At 42.9% G+C, this 25,076-nt stretch overlaps 1 protein-coding gene across 2 annotated transcripts; it reads right to left on the bottom strand.

Moving 5' to 3' along the window:
- Window positions 1-648: 648 nt before the first annotated feature.
- On the bottom strand, window positions 649-25,076 carry SLC39A9 (solute carrier family 39 member 9). 2 transcript variants are annotated; one of them, XM_073638990.1, is made up of 8 exons: window positions 24,740-25,076; window positions 12,889-13,011; window positions 8,650-8,758; window positions 7,182-7,364; window positions 7,039-7,107; window positions 6,867-6,952; window positions 5,139-5,273; window positions 649-3,915 (listed from the first exon to the last, which is right to left on the bottom strand). In XM_073638990.1, the coding sequence occupies exons 2-8, from the start codon at window positions 12,982-12,984 to the stop codon at window positions 3,679-3,681; spliced, it is 915 nt and encodes a 304-aa protein (XP_073495091.1). In that variant the 5' UTR covers window positions 12,985-13,011; window positions 24,740-25,076; the 3' UTR covers window positions 649-3,678. The 2 variants fall into 2 exon arrangements, with proteins under 2 accessions (XP_073495091.1, XP_073495090.1); XM_073638989.1 differs by having other exon boundaries at window positions 24,751-25,073.

The raw sequence follows: 25,076 nt of genomic DNA, 5'->3' as shown, positions 1-25,076 counted from the left end.
TGCCGTCCGGTTAAAATATGTTATCTATGCAATGAATAGGCGATAATTTACTGATCTGGGGGGTTCCAAGTGCTGGGACCCTAACCAATTTGTAGAAGGAGGAATTTTTATCCTAGTTACAAAAATGGATTCCAGGCCAATGCTTCATTAAATTCTCTATGGGGCTACTGGGAAAAGCCTCATCAGCCCGATAGGGAATGAATGGAGCGCAGGTCGCACATGTGAACTGCTCCTCCATTATAACAGGGAATAAAAGTGCCCCCTTTTGCCAAAAAGTCAGCTCCCACCGATCAACAAGTTACCCATCACCTATCCTGCAGATAGGCGATAACTTGTTTCAGAGGACAATCCCTTTAAATCACGAGACTGATGATGACATATCTAACCTAATTGGGGGGGGGGGAAATCACAATGGTTACATTTTCAAAACTATTGTAACTTTGTGATAGAAATTCAAAATATAAAATATTTCTTCTCATTTCCGCAAGAAGATATCCAAGTTCAGTGTTCAAACAGACCGATTATACAAGCCGATTCAATTCCTGCATGGAGGAACTAGGATTTCGGTCCCCAAAATCATAATACATTCACATATAAAATAATGTTTAAAAGTTGAGTCTTTGCTCTAAAAGGAATTAAGAGACAAACTTTTGTTTATTTTGATGATTTAACATTTAATCAAGTAAAATAACATTATACATAAAATGTATAGTTAAAAATCAATTTACTATTCACAATTGAATTGAGAGAAAAAAAAAAAGAGAAGACATAAGGCAGTTCATGTTGGAATGATTTCATGTACATAAAAAAAAATAAAAATAAGAGTTACTGGCTACAAATAGCCAGGGACTCCAAACCAAGGGAGACTTTCAAGCTTTCAAAGCGCATTTGTCCCTCTGGAGCTTACAAGAGTTCACGTTCTTCCCCGGGACTCGAGAGGCAAGCACTGGATACAGCCAGTCGATATTGCACATTAGTAAGTCAATAAAATCCAGAGCAATAATAATAATAATAATAATAATAAAACGCCGGCAGAAAGTATTCAAGGATTTCTGAAACATTCGCACTCCTTCGTCACGTTCCAAATGTCCGTCCGTATTCTGCTTCAGATGACATGAAACATATGAAGACAGACCTAGATGCCACACGTCACAGCTTTCACCAATGATCAGTATTACACCACTAGATGAAAGATCAGCATGTAATGGAGAACTAAGAAGGAGGAAAATCATCGTACCTGCAACATTTATTAAGGGGTTAAAGAGATGAGTGACAACAAATGGCCGCAACAAGCAGAAATGTTGTAATCCCTAATCCAATGCTACTGGTGAATAAATGCAGACTTAAAGGGAAGCTTCAGCAGAAAATTAACTATTGTTTTACATATTACAATTTGTATTAAAATTAAAAAAACTGAAATCTTGCAATTTTTTACTAGGTTTTTTTTATTTTTTTAGACTAACTTCCTGTTGTTTCAGGAAACAACACGTGTACATAGCCAAAATAACCCAAGTATAAAAGTGTCTAATTAGCATGTGCAAGAGTCGTTAAGGGAGGAGCTGGGTCAGCTGTGACATCGCCTATTGTGATTGGTGGCTCCTGTGTTATCGGGCGTTATATCCCATGTATCATTTTAATCCTGCCTCTAATAAGGAAACTCTTCCTAAAAGGACAGTCTGAAAGTATCCCCAATGGCCAGTGTGAAAATTGCAAGAGTACTAATTTTCTTTTTTGTTTTTAATAAAGATCATGATATGAAAAAAAAAAAAAAATACATTGCCAAATTTTTTTTAAAAATACAAAAAAATAATTATTTTAAACAATAGGTCATTTTCTGATCACTTCCCTTCAAGAAAAGCAGTTTGGTGGGCTACATTACATGTACGCTTTAATATAGCCAGTTCATTTGTTCTGTATTTTTTTTTTTACTAGTGCTACAAGTTATTGGTTCTTATGTTATAAAATCAATGCTTTATCACTCTTAAAAGGGGATTGTACGTAGTATGCCTTTCTCGCAAGGACAATTGCCAATCGACTTGGGGAGAAGTAGTTTAACAGCTCAGCACATTGGAAGCAGCCTCCATGACGTGACAACGGCAATGGCGCATACAGCAAGCGAAGGAATCGTCCTGCAAAAACGTATCCCGTCCTAGAAAGTGGAAACTGGCAAACAACGCTCCTTCAAACACTGACAAGTCACGATCAGAAATACTTCATATAAAACACTGCTGTCAGAGGCAATAAAGGAGGAGCGTCTTTCTGCACCGAAATAACCTTCTGTGTAACTGAGGGAGAGGGCAGGGGTTAATACGTGATTACGCTTCTGTGTCGTCAATCCATTTACCCTATTACATGATAGAATTACTTACATTTAAAGAGGATCTGTCGGCGGCTCAGAAGTCTCATTTAGCAAATGTGTGATAAAATAAGTCTGACTCTCTTCTAAGAACTCTATATTGTGCCATTCCTCAGATATTCCTCCTGGAAACATGAATACATTGACATACAGTAGGTCAATGAGGCATTTCTCTATACACTATGACACTGTCAAACTGTGTGGAGACAAATCGCATTGACACTCAATTGTCAATTTATTCCTAGATTTCCAGGAGGAATTACAGAACAACTCTAATGGACAATCCTTTATTAGTGGGCCCAGGTGGGTGAGTAAAATAATAAAAAAAGGACACTTGCCTCTCGTACCGGTATGCTGGGATCAACATCTGGTGGGGAAGTCACTTGAGAATGGCAGCGGATCGGTTTAGCGTTCACATTTCGTCCGAGTCCAGCAAAAAAAATGTGCTTCTTCTGAATCAGCCAAAGTGTAAATGCTGCAGACGCTGATTGGCTGCAGTGTTCACATGATGATCCCAGCAGACCGACTGAATACGGGTGAGCGGCACCGGTGTCCAGGAGGTATCTCCCCCCTAGCCCCCACATACATACTGGGTCTATTAATAAGGGGATGTCCAGATATGGAGAACCCTACAAGAAGCAGCAGCATAAACTATTTTATGCTAATGCAATTTGTACTATTTAAAAAAAATGGTCCCTAATGAAGGATTATCCATATCTAAATGTATTTGTTAAAAATAAAACTGCAAATAATTGTAAAACAGGTATGAGGATGCGTCAGGAAAATATGAAGAATACACTGAAATTTGCGGAAAATACTTTCGATCTCGAAATCCATTACAGCTGAACATAATGGAGGACGCCCCGGCTAATGGCAACGATCATGCTGCGACATCCATGCTAAGGTAGCTGCTGCACAAACATCAGTCCCCCTGATAAGGAAAAATGATTGTGAGACTCGTCAAATCAGACAAAATAAGTATTAGGTTAAGTCAAAAGTTACATTTGAACAAGAAAAAAACCCATAAGAGAACCTGTTGTAATCCATTTCCTTGATGCCATCACTCTAAATGATCCTGAATACACAATATCCCATACATTAACAACCAATCATTGTAAAAAAACAAAAAAGACAACACACATGTATATACAGGGTGAAGGTCTGGCTGTCACTGGACTGTAAGACAAGAAAAACCATCCCCGCAGGATATTCCAAGAAAGTCATTTCCAACGACACCATAATTCTTTTTGAACAGACATCGGTCTTCGAGTGTCCTCGCGTTTGTCCGGTGTAATCAGTTCAGGAACACACGGACGTGGACTTCAGTGTTGATGTCCTATAGATAAGACCAGAGGTATTAAACATCCCAAAACTAAGGCAAACACTTCCAAGCGACTCAGTCCTTTAGCAGCGGCGGCTCCTGAATCTGGCTTGTGGCTGTGCCCCATTCCTCCGACTTCTGGTAGTACGTGGACTGTGGCCACGTAGAGGAAGGTCCCGGCGGAGAAGAGCATTGCTACTCCTGTAGCATTCACTTCAGAGAGCGCCTCCTTACTGCTCTGTGAAGAATCAGACACACCAACGTTATTTATTTTAGGTGCAAGCTCATTACAATTGTCCAATTAGAACAAGTTATTACCTATCCATAGGAAAAGTGATGACTTTCTGATCGGGGGCTTCGACCGCTGAGACTGATCAGTAGATTGGGAATTCTTAGCCAAGTTACAAAATGGGGCAACAGGTTGGATACCCGACCGCCACTCCATTCATTCTCTATGGGGCTGTCAGAAAAAGCTCAGCAGCCCCCTAGGGAATGAATGAAGGGGAATCGCACATGTACAAAACTCCATTCTAACAGGGAAAAAAGTGCCTGTTCTGCCCATCAGTTTGAGTCCCTAGTGGTCAGACCCCACCGAATCAACAAGTTATCACCTATCCACAGGATAGAAAGTAATGTGATCAATAGGGATGAGCGAGCACGCTTGGCTAACTCCATATTCGAGCATGCTCGCTCATCCCTATTGCTTAACCATACACATATCATAATATATACTGTACATAATATACATTTAAAGGGATTGTGATGTCACTTCTAGCTAAAGAAGAATTGTGAAAAGTGTACGGAAATCCAGTTAAACACATAGGCAATCCGTCAGCAGCTTTCTGTGCTTTGTGTGATAGACACCCAGAATATAGCAAAAGGCTGTAGATTGAATAAAGAAGCTTTATTTTGTAGAATTCTACAGTATGTTCCAACATGTCAGCTTATTACAAGTGTATTCAAGAATAATACAGACACGTATTACATTAATTATTCAGGCGGGTCTGATCACCTCCGGTAACCGATCAGTAGTACTTTTGCAATTAAGCATTCCCCAGTCATCTTATTTTTCACGAGTCCCACGTCCTATAACTTACATTTATATAGTGTTTTTATAAAAATCACTATCAGGCCCATTGTGAACCAAACAATAGGAGCCAGGAGTCCTCCTATTTATGGGCTCTGGCCCAATCCACCCTCGCACTGATGAGTGACAGCTTCGCTCTTTACGAAGCATAGGGAAAAAGGAGTCCATCAGTGGCAGGCGGGACAGAGGCCCGGCCGGCCATGGACATCACGGACTCCAGAGGATGCAATAACTTCGAGGACTCTGGCGCTGCTTTGATTTTATGAAGACGCTGCAATACTTGGGGGACGTCTGTTACTACCTTCCTGTACACGTTACATGTGCATAATATTGGTATAAGATCCGTCAGAAGTCATATTTTATAGTTGGCTTACCTTACTTAATCCCAAATATGTCAGCATGGATAGTACTGGAGCTGCCAGTGCAAACACAAGCAAATGCTTCCTGATCCGGTTACGCTCCAACCCTGCGTGCATAAGAAAGGAGACCAAGCCAAACGCAGCTGGAGCCTGTGGGAAAGTCACATTCAAATATTAATTGACCAATGTACAATTATTTAGAGATAATGGCTTTTTTCTGGTTGGTACCAGTGATTGCAAAAGCAACAGCTAAAAGTGCTGCCACTATCATTAATGTTTGTCAACTTTAGAAGTTGTTGGCTTTTGCCATTTCTATCTGCGCTCCAGTCCTCTACCGGACCACAGTGGTGACTAGCCGGCTCAGTCCGGCGTCTGCTGTGTCACGGGACGTCACTTTTGCATCGTTAGTCTCTGAGACTCAAAACGAGGATCTCATTGACTTACAAAAGTAGTCACAAACCTGTTCTGCCCCAGCTCCACAAATTTTGGCAAAACTGGCATGAAAAAGGACAAAGGTTGTAAAAGTTTTACGCAACCCTGAGTAGAGCAAACATCTTACAACTTGTCAAAAAGTGTTTTATGGCAGATTTCTGGCAAAACCACTGATGATTCAAGGCCTGAGATGTGTGGCTCCTTGCTCCTCCTGACATCACATAGGTGGGGAGAGATCCTGCTGCAGGTAGTGCGGGAATGTCGCAGATATCATACTGTTTCCTATTAAAAGGAACCTGTCACCAGCTTTATACTTTATAAACCATAATCTTTAAAAGCATGTAAGTTGGGTCCCTACAACCCCTTCATACCCTTGGAGGTGCATTTACATACCTAAAAAGTGTTTTATTCATGTTTCCATGCCGAATACAAGTTGTGCTGTGTGGTCCGATAGGCGAATCCAGATTTCGATCAGCTTCGCCCTGGTCCCTTTCAATGCCACCTCTTCTATCTTGATGGAAGTGGATGGCGTCATCTCTCACCCACATGGTGCTCCTAGTCTTGCGCTGACTTCACGTCCACGTCACCAGCTTCCTGGCTGTTCGATAGTGCAGACTGAGGCGCTTGCGCAGGTCTCTGGCTGTGCTGCGCGTGTTTGAAAGGACTGGGCCGGCACTGAGCGCAACCTGGATTCGTCCGCTGGACTGCGCAGTTTGCGTGCAGAGCGGGACATAAATAAAACACTTTTCCAGAGCACCCATCAGGGTATAAAAGGGGTTGTAGGAAACCCGTTTAGATGCTTTTAAAGGTGATGGGCATGGTTTATAAAAAGGTATAAAACTGGTGACAGGTTCCCTTTAAATAGGAGGAGGTATACATCAGAAAAACGACAACATATCTCTGGTGTGTAGTGCAAAACAACCCCAAAAAACATGGCCTGGGCTAGTTACAATTACACCCATTTTTCAGGTAAGAGCAGGACTAGGTATACGAGGTTTGCGGCCTCAGCATGTAAACAATAGTGTCCATTATTACAAACAAAAAAATGAATATTTTGGAAAAAACAGCATCATCTAAATCTGAAAAAGCAGCTGTATGTCAGGATCTGACAAAACCAAACATCTCATTGTAGGAAAAGCGCCATCAGTTCCTTATACTGTGTCCTATCTGAATGTCAGCATCAGTTTGCCATCTCTGCTGCCCAGTGTTAGAGGCTCAGCATTGTCTGCTTTCCTAGGACTCAGCAGCCTAGTATTTCACAGAACAGTCCAGATAAATGATGAGGGTGACTATTCGGGTGAAAGAATTTACCTTATGAAGCATGATGGCCACGAATACAATCAGCTGCACGCTCGTCTGGGATGTAGAGGCTGCAGCCCCAAGAGCGACTCCATCAGCTGCACAAGATAACAGAAATAATTAAACCTGCACAAGAAAGTAGGCATTAATTGTGCTATATGATGCTGCGGTAATATCTCCTTACCGGCAGCATGCACCACAAGTCCCAGGGTGGTGGTGATCTTAGAACTGGCGGCTCTAGCTGCCTCTGGGTCTAAGAGAGAGAATGAATCAGTCCAATGCTCAGAAGCAGGATTCTGCATCCACAGCCATCACACCAGCGCTCACCATCTGTAGCGTGCACGTGGGAGCTGCCGATCTGATCCACCAGCAACATGAAGACGAAGCCCAGCACCAGGGAGACCCCGATGTACGCATGCAGCTTAGAGTGATCGTGCTCGTGGACTGCGGACACTTCGGGGCCAGTCTCTGCCTCCTTTACTTTTTGGCTTTCCAATTCATGGTGTTTTGCTGGGAGGAAAAAAAATATATATTCACCTTTATATCTATTTCCACAAATGGATTTACAAAAACTATGAATTTATGAATTAATGTGGAAGTGGGTGACCATAGCATAAGAGTTTAGTGTGTCAGCAAGAGGGTATATTAATAAAAATACATTATCGATGCCAACCGGAAACAGACAACTAAAGGGATTGTCCAGACCTAAAATTGTATCCGGTAGGTTAACACTTGGGAGGCAATACGCGTGAAAACGAATCTGTCACCATGATTTTGCCACCTTATCAGCACAGCATAATGTAGAGGCAGAAATCCTGATTCCAGCGATGTGTTACTTACTGGGCTGCTTGCTATAGTTTTGATAACATCACTGTTTTCTCAGCTAGTAAACCTGCTGCCATGTAGTCCTCCATATTAATGAGCTCTGTATAACCCTGTCCCCACCACTGATTGGCAGCTTTTTTCCTATGCACAGTGAACACAAAAGCTGCCAATCAGTGTTGTGGGCGGGGTTATACAGAGCTCAGCAATCAGAGCTGCAAGGGACACATTGCTGGAATCAGGGTCTCTGCCCCTACCCCATACTGTTCTCAGACAGGGTAACAAAAGCCTGGTGACCGATTCTCTTTAAAGGGGTTTGGATGGAACTGAATAATTGATGTCCCATTCTTAAGACATTATTAATATGAGACCGGTTGGGGGCCTTCTGCTGGTGCCTTGTATTCCTGACTTAAGTAAGGGAGAGAGTTGGGAAAACCACATACACAGTTGGTTCTGGTGATTTATCTAATTTATAGGGGGTCTTTATAGAATGAATTAAACTACTATCTCTTACATAGGAGGGAACCCCTTTTAGTACAGGAGTCTTATCACCAGAAATTCACTGTATTCTTCATTGGACTCGTCAAGCCAAACAGCACATTCGTTTTTGTGCTACATGGACTAATAGTATGGTGTACCCGCTCCTGTAGAACGCTGATTAAGGAGGTAAATCTGCTTTAAGTTAGCCGAGGAGCCAGGTAAGAAAATCTTCCATACACATGAATATAAAGAACGCACATTTCTAGGTGCATTAGTTCCAGCTTCACCAAGAGAGTCACAATCCATCACACCACTTGTTTCAGCACTGGGCTTACAAGGTGTGATGTGGCTCTATCTACTGCTACCTCTGGGTATATTACTAGTTATTAGCCTACACAAACGTTTCAGCCAAGCAGAAAAATCCTCTGTAAGCAGGATACAAAGGGAAAAGCTTCCTTACAGGCAAGGCAAACAAATATTACTTGAAACTTACCTTCTAGAGCTTCTTCATACAGAGCGTGGACGCCCTCCGGCACAATGACCGCCAGTGCAGTGCCACACAGGAGACCTGCACCCAGGACAGTCACCAGCTTTAAACGTTCCTGAAAGATCAAAAAGCAATGAAATGAGCCTACAGGAAACAAGACTTCCCAAACTATACATGCAATCGACAGTTTCATGAATAGCATTTTTATTACATTTTTAATTCTAAAATAAATGTTCTTTCAAAAGATTAACTAAACTTTATCCCAAAACGTTTTTTTTTCTTTTTTTTTTAGCCCTGCAGATCACAAGGGTTTTGGGTCTTGAGACCCCCAACGGTTGCTCAAAATGCTGCTGAGAAGTACACAACTCAGAAGGAGAAAAATCTGCACAGTAAATAAAAGAGGAATGGTCAATTACTGAAAAAATTTAGTTAAATACCTTATAAGAATCTCTGACGTCCCCCGATTTTGCCACATTTTTTCGTTTTGTGCTACGTCGCTCCATTGCAGAAATATTCAAATTTGATGCTTTTGGAGCACAGTATGTGAAATCTTTGTTTGTTCAGAGTCTTCTCTGGGGGCACATGCTTAAACCCCTCCCTCCCAGACACTGCCAATTACAGCTTGACAACTAATCTTGCAATCTCGACGCTACCAAACTATGATTGGCAGGGTCTGAGAAAGAGGGGTGAAATTGCACGCATTCAGAAAACTCAAGAAATGCCCAGTTGCACTACAAGCAGAGATTTCACATGCTGAGCTCCATAACCAACAAATGTGAATATCTCTGCAATGGAGCGGACACAGCACAAAATGGAAAAAAAACGGCAGAATCAAGGGAGCTTGGGGATTTTTACAAGGTATTTAACAATTTTTTTATAGCAAGGGACAAGTCCTCTTTAAAAAGGTCAACCCTCTCGAGTGATGCAAAAAACAAATATCCTAACACTGACAGAACCCCACATCACTATATAAATCATTTTATTCTATTTTTTTTGTAACCATCATATTAAGTTTCCCACATTTATTCCCTGCTTAATTCCAATTCTTTACTACACCAAAAAGACTGCAACACATAACTATTTTCTTCTCTCTATTTTTTCCCCTTTATCAACACACATGAACATTAAAAAAAAAAAAAAAACTAACTCGGAAAGTATTCCTAGAGGGTGTTTTTTTCCATAAACTCCCCTGTATCTCTATGCATCCTCATTGTAGGCATTATCCTGAAGGAACTCAACTCTCAAGGGGTACAAATAAACTGCATGATCTTCATTTTCACACCTTTGTTGGTCATTTTTCTTCATCTGTAGCGGAGCAGAGATATCCGTGTATTCCTCTATTTTTTTTTTTTTTTTTTTACCAAAACTACATTATGGTTATCCCAATATGTAGAACAGCTGGACCACCATGCATATATAAGAGTTGTGCTATACCGCATAGGAAAACGCCTAATGTTCCGGGGTCATGGCCTATTGTCTGATTTTTGCTGCTTTTCATAAAAGAAAAATCGAAACACAAGACGAAAAAAAATCTAGACCGGCCAGAAGAATAAATGGAATTTGCAAGTCAGCACGTCCCGTTTGTTCAGAGAATGCTGAATCCTATGATTAGGACATGGTCGGACTAGTTTCATGATTAAAGGCATCAGATAGTGTCACTATACAACTATAAGTGATTTAGGGTAAAGTGCTTCAGGTTATTATCCCACAAGATCAGTATATCATGACCGATGCAGGTAAGAATAATACCCTGGCAGATCACAGCTCCTTGCCCAGTGAAGTACATAAAGTACAGGGTCATTTTAATTCCATCTAAGGCTAAGCCAGCCAGAACCGAGCCGTGCCGTGCTGCAGAGGTAGGACGACCTGGCACTTTTTCCATGTTATCCTTCTTATTACTGAACACACAGCTGAAAAATTGACAATCTTCTGCTATACAATTGTATAAGGTCTCATTCAGACATTAGTTTTCATGGATAAAACACATAACCATTATAATCTATAGTGCTGTTCACATATCCATGTTTTTTTGCAGACCGTTTGTCCACAAAAAAATCATGGAGACAAAAACTGGAGCAGCTCTGCATGATCAGACACAGCCATTACACAGTTCACAGCATTTATAAGCATTTATAAGATTATCTCAGCACAGGAACATTTTATTTAATGACATCCAATTGTGGAAATTATTATTCCAAGATCTATTGATTAACATGTAATTTGTGGGAAAACACCTTTAAAGTCATTGTCTGTTTCTTTACTTGCATAATCTGAAGATTATCTCCATTAACAGAACTTTTATTCTTATAAGCATGTCATCTTATAAAAGTATATAAAACAAGGAGTTATTTCAGCTCACCCTTAATTGGATACTAATCCCCATACTGAGTCTAAGAGCATGTAGTGTGCTCGAAACGTGTCCAATGGTCTAATGCGCTTCCCCCACCATATGTGGTCGTACCAGAGTCCCTGCTTTTAATGAATTAAATAAAGTATGAATGCTTTTATATCGTGGAAGCTGGATTTTCTTTACTTGCATTCATATAAAAGTGCTTGCATGTTGTCTACATTCCTGGTGTTCTGATGCCAGATGGACGCTGGATTTTGTCATAGGTCGGTCTGTAATGTGCTGATACCTCTAATTTGCTACCTACAATTTCAATAAAAGTTATTAAACTGCTATCACATACATGTACTTTTATGGAAAAATAAACTCCAGTTTTTCCTGTTTGGTCAGTAAATGACGTCACTACAGGGGAAAAACAAGCAGGCTACCTGTTGAAAGCTATCCAGAGAAGAGATAAGGACTAGAGATGTGGAAACAACCTAAGAATCCCAATTACAAAGTACAGCCTTCTTCTAAAAGATCTAAACACATCCTTTGGTAATACAGGAATCTATGATACAGATATATAGCACAGATCTCCAACAGCAACATGACTCCAGCCTAAAGTAGTGACCGGTGACTTACCGCTGCGCAACATGGAGTAAGCCTCTCAACCTACAGCTAGGGCCGTCAATATAACAAAGCAGACGATAGAGTAACTATCAAGATCAACCCGCTGTTCACTACTAAACATCTTCTCTGCTTCTCAGTGACGTCACCACCGCTCTGCAGACTCTCTGGGGAATTACAATGTAAGTCTATGGAGCATCAGACGAGCCCCATAGGTTTTCATACTAAACATGCATAGTTTGTTTTATATATTTAAATGGTGGAAAAAAATTTGGGGGAAATTTGAAAAGAAAAAAAAAAATTCACTTGTATCACCAATTTCCAAGACCCATAATGTTTTCAATTTTTGATGGGCTGTGTGAGGGCTTATGTTTTGCGCCTGTAGCAGACCCCTGGCCATCATGGCAACTGATCGGCACCTCGCGATGGGTGCATGGAATGACGTGACCCCCCTGCTGACGTGCATTGAATGCCCCTGTCAGATTAACAGTGGCATTTAACAAGTTAACAGCCACAAGCATAGATCTGCTCCACATTCAGCTGATAGAGGCAGAGGATGGCTGAATATCACAGCCATCATATGTCGGGAAAGGTGCGGGTTAACCTTGCGAGCCAGCATCAAAGTCAGGGAGCCGGTATATGACTAACCAGTACGTCATATATCGGCAAGGGGTTAAATCAAGTTTTTGCTAAATGTATTTTTTGATGTTATAATCTATATTAAACGCAAAAAATAAAAATCTTGTTATTTTTACGCAGGCCACTGAAGCCTCTAAGTCTCATTCCTATTGTTTCAGGAACCAACACATGTACATTAGCCACAAAGGTCAAATCCTGACCCTATAATTTGTACTGAAGCATTTAATGAGCGTGTGCAAAGGTCATTGTGAAAGGAGGGGGGAGCTGTGACATTGCATATTGTGAATGGTGAATCCTGTGCTACAGATGGAGACATTACCTGTTACGTAATCCTGCCTCTGATGATAAGGAGCCTGCTGAAAATTTTTCTTAAAAAAAGGACAGGAAGGATACATCTAGCTACTAGTAGACAAATCTATACATTTCTGATTCCATTCAATGCTAGGTATGTAAATTCATATTCAGCATTTTCTATATTCACTTAGTTAAAAAAAATGATGACATATTACTTTTATTAGTAAATTGTATTCATTGTTTGAAACAGAAATGAGAACTATGCTAGTAATAATAATTATATACATGTTGTGTACCTATAATGTTCACAGGAGACACTGTGCTGCAAATAAGAAGCACGGAGGGCTCGTCCTTACCTCTGAAAAATTAACTGCTAGTGGGATTATTCCGGACACATAACAGCCCACCAGCATAGCCAGCGACAGCAGGCTGATAGAGCTGAAGTCATCCATCACTGCTGCCAGGATTCAGGCTCCACTCTGCAACAGAAAGGCAAAAACACATTACTAACATCTGATCTGTCAGAGCAGAGACTTACACAAAACTGGAAACAAAACTTTGTAAACTAATAATAATAATAATAATCTAAAATAATATAATAAAGAAACTTAAATATAAAAAAAAAAACTGTAGGGCTCATCCACACGTCAGTTTTTCATAGACAGCACTCGCACCTATGACAGTCTATTGGGCTGTTCATGTGTCATATTTTTTAATCAGTCCATACAAAATTGCAGAGACAGGTCCAATATTGATACGGGTATCTGATCAAAATGGACAATGCAAATGTATGCATTTGTGAAGAAATCTTGCAGCATTCGGATGCCATCGGTGCGCTGTCTGATTTTGACCAACTAATAGAAGAAAGTGGAGAAACTTTTTTTTTTTCTCATCAGTAAAAAAAACTGATGAAACACTGACGAAACTCTGAAAAAACTGACGTCTGAATGAGCCCTTAGATGCAGATATGTAGACACATAAGGAGTCCGGCGTTTCTACAGTATAAGAATTTTTGTTTTTAGAAAATTCAGAAGAAAAAGTGCAGTTTGCTTGTCTGTTTTTACAAAAAAAAAAATAATAATAAAAAAAAAAAAAAAGGAGTTCCCACCTTTGCTTCAGATGTCCATTGTTATCTGCAACACCAGCGACACACCCACGGCACCAACGACAATCAGAGAGCTCAGCGGCTCGTGCTGTTTATTTGGGCAGGGCTGCTGAGCTCAGTGACTGTCTGCAGCGCTGTCAATGGGACATCAGCGGTGCAGACAATAGCAAAAAAGAAAATCTAGTACTTGGTTGAATCATTCTGGTTTTTATACCTGTGGCCAGAATAGATGTCGTACGTGTAAACATTTATCAGCAACCAAGGAATTTCATAATCATGATCATACACAAACTTTCAAAATTAAGGATTATAGTAATTGTAACAGTTCCAACGTGGTTTATGTAATCTTATGCAAAATATGTGATCTTATGTATGTTGATGTACCACAAGAAAACTCAAAGTTCGTATTTCAGAGCATTTAACTGATACATCTTCTCTTTCCAGTGTTAATCGTAACATTTCACATGCTTCCAGACTAGTGTTGAGCATTCCGATACTTAATTCCGATACTTTTATAATATCGAATACCGGAATCGGAAGTTCCCATAATGCCTGCGCTCTGCAGTGTCTGTGAAGGATGACAAGCTGGATGGCAGCGCTCAGCTGCGATCCAGCTTGTCATCAGAATGCCATCCCAGCGTGGGAGAATTCTCCTGATTGTTTAAAAGCCGGTGCGCGGTAAAAAGCCGCCGGCTTTTAAACAATCACACAGCCCCATACTGCTTCCCCGCAGCCTCCCACCCCGATCCTCCGCTCCCCTCGCCACCTCCAATCCCAATCGTAAATTAGGACCGGGCGGGGAGCGCAGCACCAAGGAGCGAAGGACCAGGGCGGGGAAGCCGGCAGTGAAAAGACTTCACCGCCGGCTTTCCCGTTCTGTGCTGCGCTTTCCCGCCGGTTATTTCAAATGAACAGCTGAGGTATCAGGTGATGCCGATCAGCTGTTCATTTGAAGTAGCCGCAGTGCCCTCAGAGGGTTCATGTGAGTTCATGCTTGACTGCATGAACTCACATCAACTTTCCCACGGCCGCACAGGTCAGCCTCACCTCCCAGACCCGTCATGATTAGTGTGTGCGGGGTGTGTGTGTGTGCGGGGTGTGTGTGTGCGGGTGTGTGTGCGGGGTGTCTGTGCGTGCAGGCAGACATAGGCCGATGTGACACTACTACTCCCATCGGCCTATGTCTGTCCCCCGTCCACTCGTGCCAGCAGGATCAGCTCGATGGGAGCAGTAGTTCCCATCAGCCTGATCCTGCTATTTAAATTGCCCTACTGTGTCCCCAATAAATTTTAAATACATGTCATTGGTGGCCAGTGGTTACCTAAAAGAAATTAGTTCATACATTACCTGTCCCCGCCGATCGCCACCTAAAATAAAGTAAAAAATAAAAAACTACACCTATACTCACCTAGACACCTAATTCCCCGAAGCCATCGATCTCCTGTAATAAAATATAAAATAATAAACCACAACCTTATCCTTACCCCTCCGTAGCAGTCCACGAGTGTCCCACGAAGATCTCCAGTTCAGAGCAGCCACATAGAATGTGACCGCTCTGAACCGCTGCTGCCGCTAGAATGACGGGGCCGTAAGGGTTCGCCGGAGTTCAGGCAGCGCTGCTCCGGTTAGCTCCTTTACGGCCCTGCTGTATCGTGAGAAATTCCCACGGTACAGCACTGCCATAAAGGAGGTCTCCGGAGCTGCGCTGCCTGAATGCACTCCGGTGACCTCAGTCAGTGGCTCCCGCTGCCGGGAGCGGACGTGTTCCCGGCAGCGTGAGCTTACAGCAGCCATGCACAGCTGTCACCATCTCCAGATGTGACAGCTGTGCATGGGAGATCAGCGCAGGAACGTGGACAGGTAACTATTTTTTTTTTTAGTAAACTAAGAATTAAATAAAATGGTGTGTTTTATTTCAAATAAATTATTTTTTTCTGGGTGTAGTGTGTTTTTTCTTTTTAACACTTTGTAGGTTAGTAATGGGGGTGTCATATAGACGGCCATCATTACTAACCTGGGCTTCATGGCAGCTGGCGCTGACATGAACCCCACCACTATTACCCCCTGCCACCGCACCAGGGCAGCGTGGAAGAGCGAGGCTAAGTGCCAGAATTGGCGCATCCTATGGATGCGCCATTTCTGGGGCGGCTGACGGCTGGTGTTTCTAGCCTGGGAGGGGGCCAATATTCATGGCACCCTTCCTGAGCTATTAATATCAGCCCCCAGCTGTCTGCCTAGCCTTTGCTAGCTATTAAAATAGGGGGGACCCCATGTCATTTTTTTTGGGGGGGTCCCCCATTTTAATAGCTAGTAAAGGCTAGGTATTCAGCTGGGGGCTGATATTAGTAGCCTGGGAAGCTCCGTGGGTTTTACCCCCTTCCCAGGCTTCAAACATCTGCCCCAGCCGTCTGCTTAACCTCCGCTAGAGACTAAAATTAGGGGGGCCCCCACGTCATTTTTTTGGGGGGGGGGTCCTCCATTTTAATAGCTAGTAAAGGCTAGGTATTCAGCTGCGGGCTGATATTAGTAGCCTGGGAAGCTCCGTGGGTATTACGCCCTTCCCAGGCTTCAAACATCTGCCCCAGCTGTCTGCTTAACCTCCGCTAGAGACTAAAATTATGGGGGATCCCACGCCATTTTTTTTTTTAAAATAAATCCTTTATTTTAACACTAAATGACATTTGAGGACTTAATAAAGATGCAGTCCCTAAATTATTATTTATTTTTTAATAAATTTTTCCCAAAACTTTTGACGTGGGCTTCGCCATATTTTTGTATGCCAGCCAGGTACAGCATCCAGCTTCTATGAACGCGCCATTTTCCGGGGCGGCTGCGGACTGCAATTTTCAGCGGGGGGCAGAAAGCTTGGGCCTCCCTGCGGTGCAGATTCCATCCCCCAGCTGCCTAGTTGTACCTGGCTGGACACAAAAATAGGGAGAAGCTCCACGTTTTTTTTTTTTTTAATTATTTCATGAAATTCATGGAATAATTAAGAAAAAAAGGGCTTCCTTATATTGTTGTGTCCAACCAGGTACAAATAGGCAGCTGGTGGTTGGGGGCAGCCCGTTCCTGCCTGCTGTACCTGGCTGGACACAAATATAGTGTGAAGCCCCACGTCAATTTTTTTTTAATTAATTATTTCAGGAAATTCATGAAATAATTAAAAAAAAATTATGTGGGGCTTCGCCCTATATTTGTGTCCAGCCAGGTACAGCAGGCAGGAACGGGCTGCCCCCAACCACCAGCTGCCTATTTGTACCTAGCCGGACACAACAATATAGGGAAGCCCTTTTTTTCTTAATTATTCCATGAATTTCATGAAATAATTAAAAAAAAAAAAATGTGTGGCGCTTCGCCCTATTTTTGTGTCCAGCCAGGTACAACTAGGCAGCTGGGGGCTGGAATCTGCAGCGCAGGGAGACCCAAGCTTTCTGGGCCCCACCCGCTGCAAATTGCAGTCCGCAGCCGCCCCAGAAAATGGCGCGTTCATAGAAGCGCCATCTTCTGGCGCTGTACCCAACTCATCCAGGGCCCTGGTGCGGTGGCTCACTGGGTAATAAAGGGGTTAAGGCCAGCTTGGCATTATCAGCTGGCCCTAAGCCCGAAATTCATGGGGTCACGCCAATATTAGACATGACCGCCATGAATTTCTAGTAAAGTATTTAAAAAAAACACAAACACCCAGAAAAAAGTCCTTTAATTGAAATAAACACACAATTCTTTATTGTTCTAAATTAAACCATACTTACCATCACACCCATTCCAGCTGAAGCCAACGATCTCCTGCAATAAAAGTAAAATAATAAAGCAACCTCATCCTTACCTTTCCATGGTTCCCAGGACAGCTTCAGCTCTGCTACATCGAGATGACAGGCTGGACCGCAGCAGAACGCTGCCATCCAGCCTGTCATCCCGCGGACACTGAGAAGCGCAGGCATGCTTGCGCTCCTCAGTGTCTCTCTGTGACGTCATCCAGATGAGCCGAGGTCATGTCCAATGAACTCAGCTCACCTCATGCACGTCACTGACAGCGTGGGAAAATTCTCCTGCACTCAGCGCTTCAGCGTGAGAATTCTCCCACGCTGTCAGTGACGTGCATGAGGTGCGCCGAGTTCATTGGACATGACCTCACCTCATGCACGTCACTGACAGCGTGGGAAAATTCTCACGCTGAAGCGCTGAGTGCAGGAGAATTCTCCCACGCTGTCAGTGACGTACATGAGGTGAGCCGAGTTCATTGTCGGCTCATCTGGATGCCGTCACAGCCAGACACTGAGGAGTGGAAGTATGCCTGCGCTTCTCAGTGTCTGCGGGATGACAGGCTGGATGGCAGCGTTCTGCTGCGGTCCAGCCTGTCATCTCGATGTAGCAGAGCTGGAGCTGTCGTGGGAGCCATGGAAAGGTAAGGATGAGGTTGCTTTATTATTTTTCTTTTATTGCAGGAGATCGTTGGCTTCAGCTGGAATGGGCGTGATGGTAAGTATGGTTTAATTTAGAACAATAAAGAATTGTGTGTTTATTTCAATTAAAGGACTTTTTTCTGGGTGTTTGTGTTTTTTTTAAATACTTTACTAGAAATTTATGGTGGTCATGTCTAATATTGGCGTGACCCCATGAATTTCGGGCTTAGGGCCAGCTGATAATGCCAAGCTGGCCTTAACCCCTTTATTACCCAGTGAGCCACCGCACCAGGGCCCTGGATGAGTTGGGTACAGCGCCAGAAGATGGCGCTTCTATGAACGCGCCATTTTCCGGGGCGGCTGCGGACTGCAATTTGCAGCGGGTGGGGCCCAGAAAGCTTGGGCCTCCCTGCGCTGCGGATTCCAGCCCCCAGCTGCCTAGTTGTACCTGGCTGGACACAAAAATAGGGCGAAGCTCCACGTTTTTTTTTTTTAAATTCATGAAATTCATGGAATAATTAAGAAAAAAAGGGCTTCCCTATATTGTTGTGTCCGGCTAGGTACAAATAGGCAGCTGGTGGTTGGGGGCAGCCCGTTCCTGCCTGCTGTACCTGACTGGACACAAATATAGGGCGAAGCCCCACATCAATTTTTTTAAATTATTTCATGAATTTCCTGAAATGATTTAAAAAAAATTGACGTGGGGCTTCGCACTATATTTGTGTCCAGCCAGGTACAGCAGGCAGGAACGGGCTGCCCCCAACCACCAGCTGCCTATTTGTACCTGGTTGGACACAACAATATAGGGAAGCCCTTTTTTTCTTAATTATTTCATGAATTTCATAAAATAATTAAAAAAAAAAAAATACGTGAAGCTTCTCCCTATTTTTGTGTCCAGCCAGGTACAACTAGGCAGCTGGGGGATGGAATCTGCAGCGCAGGGAGGCCCAAGCTTTCTGCCCCCCCGCTGAAAATTGCAGTCCGCAGCCACCCCGGAAAATGGCGCGTTCATAGAAGCTGGATGCTGTACCTGGCTGGCATACAAAAATATGGCGAAGCCCACGTCAAAAGTTTTGGGAAAAATTAATTAAAAAATAAATAATAATTTAGGGACTGCATCTTTATTAACTCCTCAAATGTCATTTAGTGTTAAAAGAAAGGATTTATTTTAAAAAAAATTTACGTGGGGCTTCGCCCTATATTTGTGTCCAGCCAGGTACAGCAGGCAGGAACAGGCTGCCCCCAACCACCAGCTGCCTATTTGTACCTGGCCGGACACAACAATATAGGGAAGCCCTTTTTTTCTTAATTATTCCATGAATTTCATGAAATAATTTAAAAAAAAATTGACGTGGGGCTTCGCCCTATTTTTGTGTCCAGCCAGATACAACTAGGCAGCTGGGGGCTGGAATCCGCAGCGCAGGGAGGCCCAAGCTTTCTGGGCCACCCCCGCTGCAAATTGCAGTCCGCAGCCGCCCCAGAAAATGGCGCGTTCATAGAAGCGCCATCTTCTGGCGCTGTACCCAACTCATCCAGGGCCCTGGTGCGGTGGCTCACTGGGTAATAAAGGGGTTAAGGCCAGCTTGGCATTATCAGCTGGCCCTAAGCCCAAAATTCATGGGGTCACGCCAATATTAGACATGACCACCATGAATTTCTAGTAAAGTATTTAAAAAAACACAACACCCAGAAAAAAGTCCTTTAATTGAAATAAACACACAATTCTTTATTGTTCTAAATTAAACCATACTTACCACCACGCCCATTCCAGCTGAAGCCAACGATCTCCTGCAATAAAAGTAAAATAATAAAGCAACATCATCCTTACCTTTCCATGGCTCCCACGACAGCTTCAGCTCTGCTACATCGAGATGACAGGCTGGACCGCAGCAGAACGCTGCCATCCATCCTGTCATCCCGCAGACACTGAGAAGCGCAGGCATACTTCCACTCCTCAGTGTCTGGCTGTGACGGCATCCAGATGAGCCGACAATGAACTCGGCTCACCTCATGTACGTCACTGACAGCGTGGGAGAATTCTCCTGCACTCAGCGCTTCAGCGTGAGAATTTTCCCACGCTGTCAGTGACGTGCATGAGGTGAGCTGAGTTCATTGGACATGACCTCACCTCATGTATGTCACTGACAGCGTGGGAGAATTCTCACGCTGAAGCGCTGAGTGCAGGAGAATTTTCCCACGCTGTCAGTGACGTGCATGAGGTGAGCTGAGTTCATTGGACATGAACTCGGCTCATCTGGATGACGTCACAGAGAGACACTGAGGAGCGCAAGCATGCCTGCGCTTCTCAGTGTCTGCGGGATGACAGGCTGGATGGCAGCTTTCTGCTGCGGTCCAGCCTGTCATCTCGATGTAGCAGAGCTGGAGCTGTTCTGGGAACCATCGAAAGGTAAGGATGAGGTTGCTTTATTATTTTTCTTTTATTGCAGGAGATCGTTGGCTTCAGCTGGAATGGGCGTGATGGTAAGTATGGTTTAATTTAGAACAATAAAGAATTGTGTCTTTATTTCAATTAAAGGACTTTACTCTGGGTGTTTGTGTTTTCTTTTAACTTTGACTATGGGGTTAGTAATGGGGGTGTCTTATAGACGCCTCTCCATTACTAACCTGGGCTTGATGTCAGCTGGCATTATAAGCTGACATCAACCCCAACCCTATTACCCCCTGCCACCGCACCAGGGCAGCGTGGAAGAGCGAGGCTAAGTGCCAGAATTGGCGCATCCTATGGATGCGCCATTTCTGGGGCGGCTGACGGCTGGTGTTTCTAGCCTGGGAGGGGGCCAATATTCATGGCACCCTTCCTGGGCTATTAATATCAGCCCCCAGCTGTCTGCCTAGCCTGTGCTAGCTATTAAATTAGGGGGGACCCCACGTTATTTTTTTGGGGGGGGTTCCCCCATTTTAATAGCTAGTAAAGGCTAGGTATTCAGCTGGGGGCTGATATTAGTAGCCTGGGAAGCTCCGTGGGTATTACCCCCTTCCCAGGCTTCAAACATTTGCCCCAGCTGTCTGCTTAACCTCCGCTAGAGCCTAAAATTAAGGGGACCCCCACGCCAATTTTTTTTTAAATAAATCCTTTATTTTAACACTAAATGACAAGTACAGTAATCAACACTGTCACTGTACTTCATATATATGTGACTGACATGTTTCTATCTATCTAATCTATGTGTGATGCTCTATTCCTTCTATTCTAAATTGTCGGGTACAGATGCTGAATTGCCGGCCGGCTTTTTTAAAGAGACGGTGCACGAAAACACTAATATTTTTTTTAATAAATCCTTTACACTAAATGACAAGTACAGTAAGCAACACTGTCACTGTACTTCATATATATGTGACTGACATGTTTCTATCTATCTAATCCATGTGTGAAGCTCTATTCTTTCTGTTGTAAATTGTCGGGTACCGGTGTATGCCGCTGATGAATTGCCGGCTTTTCATGTCATTCTACATTATTCTTAGTTGTTTTACTTCATGTAGAATTAACCTACAAGGAAAGAAAGGGTTTATTTTCATTCCGATATTTGTGTCCCATTGACTTGCATTGGTTTCCGGTATCGGAATCGGCGATATCCGATACTTTTTGGGTATCGGCCCGATCCAATCCGATACGATATTTCCTGATATCGGAAGGTATCGCTCAACACTATTCCAGACATTTTATTGAACGTCACCAGAGATCTTCTAGTTCCTTACAGGTGATTGGTATCGAAAGAGTTAAGCCTGCACACAGAGGAGGGGATACCAGACACCGCTTACTTACCAGAGAGGCATTTTGGATCTACAATCTTGGATCCCGTTTTCCAGATGGTCTTAATGCACGTCGTGAAATCATGTTCCATTATTAATCTTATATCTCGGCTTTGTGTGGTCAAATATGTTAAATTGTATTGTATGCTGTCATAAGCTTTATTTTAAATTTCTCTTTCTTTATGTATATTGTTTTTATATATTATTCTATGTGATTGGTTCACACTAATGATGCATTTCAGACGCACCCTCATGTGACCGGATTTCTTGATCTCATTGGTCGCTACTAAGTATAATACTATAGTGTGTCATATGCATCTTAGCTTTGACAAAGAACACAGATCTGTGTTCGAAACGCGTTGCGTTTTCTCTATGTGAGATTCCCCAATATGACATGGAAATTTTAAACTACGTAGATTTTTTTTACAATAAATTTTGCTATTTTTGGAAGCAGACAATAGCAGACACCGGGAGAAGTGACAGAGACATAGCGCTGAACCCGGGGACAGTAAGTAAAAGAAGATTTGCTTTTTTGCTTAAATAAACTGCGTCTGGGAACAGAGATTCTCTGAAACTTAATGGATTCAGTTATGAGGATCCGCTTTTCACCAAGGAGCAGTGACGGTACATTTCACGCTCATTTTTATCTTAACGGCAACAGATGTGGAAGTGAAGATTAAGAGCCGAGATAGAAATCTTTACAGTCTGATTGTAAAATATACAAACTGTCTCTTCAGAGAGAAAGTGGGCAGGAGCTCTATAGCGCCACCTACAGGAAGTAGCAATCCTTAAAGTCAATATTGACTCTTCAAGGAGCCTTGTCACATGGCTTAGGATAATAGCCAAAACCAAAATCTCAATTTGCAGACAGTGTGTTTCAGGGTACTGCCCCTCGTCAGTGCAAAGTGTGAGATATTGTTTGACTGAGTGAGAAATATTACCCCTTGGATACCATTGTAAAATATACAAACATGAAAAGTAAAAGACTTCACATATCAGCGCTGTGAAGGGTCCTGTGTGAATGGGATCTTACTTTTGGCTGCAGATTCATTTTTTTGGGCAGTTTGGGCTATTTTTCACCTCCAAAAACATTATAAATTATGTGATTCCATAAGCCATAGAATAATTACTTGATCTGGAAATCACAATTTAGAATGAAAAAAAATGTATGAAAGCACAAACATAAAAAAGTCCCCTTTTTACTAAAAATGCATATGAAGGAAGCTTTAATGAGGTGCATGGACGTACTGACGGCTTTTTGTTGCACTTTTTGACGGAGGTCTGGTGACCGTAAAGCAGACATCTTATTTCCTGCATTCATGTTCTTTACGCGCTCTTACAGATTTGGTAAATTAATTTAATATTTTCTAGTACGGACTTTTACAAATGATACCAAATATGTTTTTTTGATTTATTGGGAGAATAGGAGCGATTTAAACTTTTACAGGGGGTCTTAAACTTGTGATTGTACAATATACTGCGATACCACAGTACTATAATGTGACAGTCTCCTATGAAGACTGACCGCAAAGGCCAGAAATGACCTGGGAACATGTTTATGCCAGTAAATATGATCATGGTGAAACCAAATGTAAAGTATGTACCCCCCATGTCTTTTAACCTAAGGTGAACCCACAGAGTCCGGTATTTTTTCCCTGAAGAGTCTTGCGTGTCGTTTTTTCACTGATTTCATTAATGTTTTTCCAACAGTTTTGACCACTGGGAGGGTGTTTTCATGGTTTCTTTTACATCTTTTTACTGTAAGTTTTTTTTTTTTACTCCATTGAATAATGAAGAAACCACTAGAGTTTATTTTTAAGCAAAAACTATGGAAAAATGCTTTAAAGACGTCCAGGCATGTTTTGAACTTTCCCGGTGACTTGTACTGTAAAGCACAAAGCATCTTCTGAGCGGCTAACCCCAGAAGAATCGTCAGGTCATTTTTTTAACCACTTGGTGTTATTAAAAACCTCAAGAGGTTAAAGCCTGAACACGTGCACAGCAAGCGGCTTTCCCCATACGTAATTGGGAGATTGAACTTTTTTTTTTTCCTTTTTAAAGAAGTTCTGTATCACTATTTATTCGCTTAATACTGCATCTTTTCAGGAGATGTAGGGACTAGGGATGAGCGGACACGTGGAAGTTTGGGTTCTGATACCCTAACCAAACTTTTTTCCAAAAACTGATTTCTAGAACTTTAGAACTTTATCCCGACTTGAACCTCATTGAAAACAATGAGGACCTGAACTTTTCAGCTGGAGAATCCGCGCTCTCGTGTGTTCGGCATTTACCCCCGGGCACAAGCCCCGTGTTCGCTCATCTCTAGTAATGACCAAAAAAAAAAAAGGCAATTCAGGCGTTTCTATTGGTTTTCTTATGTGTCATTTAATATATTCCTTAAATACATTTAGGATGTGACGGCCCGGACACCAAATATGATTATTTTTTATTATTTCATTAATCGGGTGATTTAAACTTCTAGTTTTTTTTGTTTTTTGTTTTTTTTTTAATGTATTGACTTTTTTTCTCTATTAATCTGTCTGACCCCCGCACACTACACTGCTGTATATGGTGAAATTCAGGGTCTCCTAGGACGCCTGGACATGAGTAGCACCAAGATGGTGGCGACAGGGGCCTACAATAAGCCCCCGGCTGCCATGGTAACCCATCGGGACCCCCATAGTTGCAGTACATGGAGGTGATGGGTACTGTATCGCCCCCACTGGGGGATCTCACCACTGTAGTACTGCTGTCAGTCACTGACTGCAGCGTTTCTGGCAGTATAATACACCCTGCACGTGCCCTGCCCCCCATAATCGCTAACAGCACATTACTGCCCACAGGAGAGCAGCCCCCCAGCTTTCCCAGACCCCCAGTGACAGGCATGATGGGCTGAGCTATCCCTGTAATAACGGGATGGTAATAACGCACATGAATCTCACCTGTATCCCGGCCGATCTGTCCTGCCCAGGTCGCACGATGTAGTTGCTCCGACAATCCCGATCACAGCTGCTGACAACAGGCCTCAGCGGGTAACACACACACAGGCCGCCATCTTGGTACCTCGGGGCCTCCAGCTGCCATGGTGTCACTACTCGCAGTACTTCCGGGTCACGTGCTCGCTGACGTCACCGGTTTATTTTTCCGTCAGCTGAATAGATTAATATCGTACATGGTGCTGTGTCGGTACCGTGCACGGGTCTATTAGACAGTGTAAAGGTGTGCACGGTCCGTCGTACAACCGGCAGATGGACTCCAGCTGAAAGGG

Source organism: Phyllobates terribilis, unplaced genomic scaffold, assembly GCF_046119375.1.
Source record: "Phyllobates terribilis strain yellow unplaced genomic scaffold, ASM4611937v1 Scaffold_7__3_contigs__length_470593459, whole genome shotgun sequence".
NCBI lineage: Eukaryota > Metazoa > Chordata > Amphibia > Anura > Dendrobatidae > Phyllobates > Phyllobates terribilis.
The sequence above is the reverse complement of the archived record's forward strand: the minus strand, read 5'-3'. Positions and strand labels throughout refer to the sequence as shown.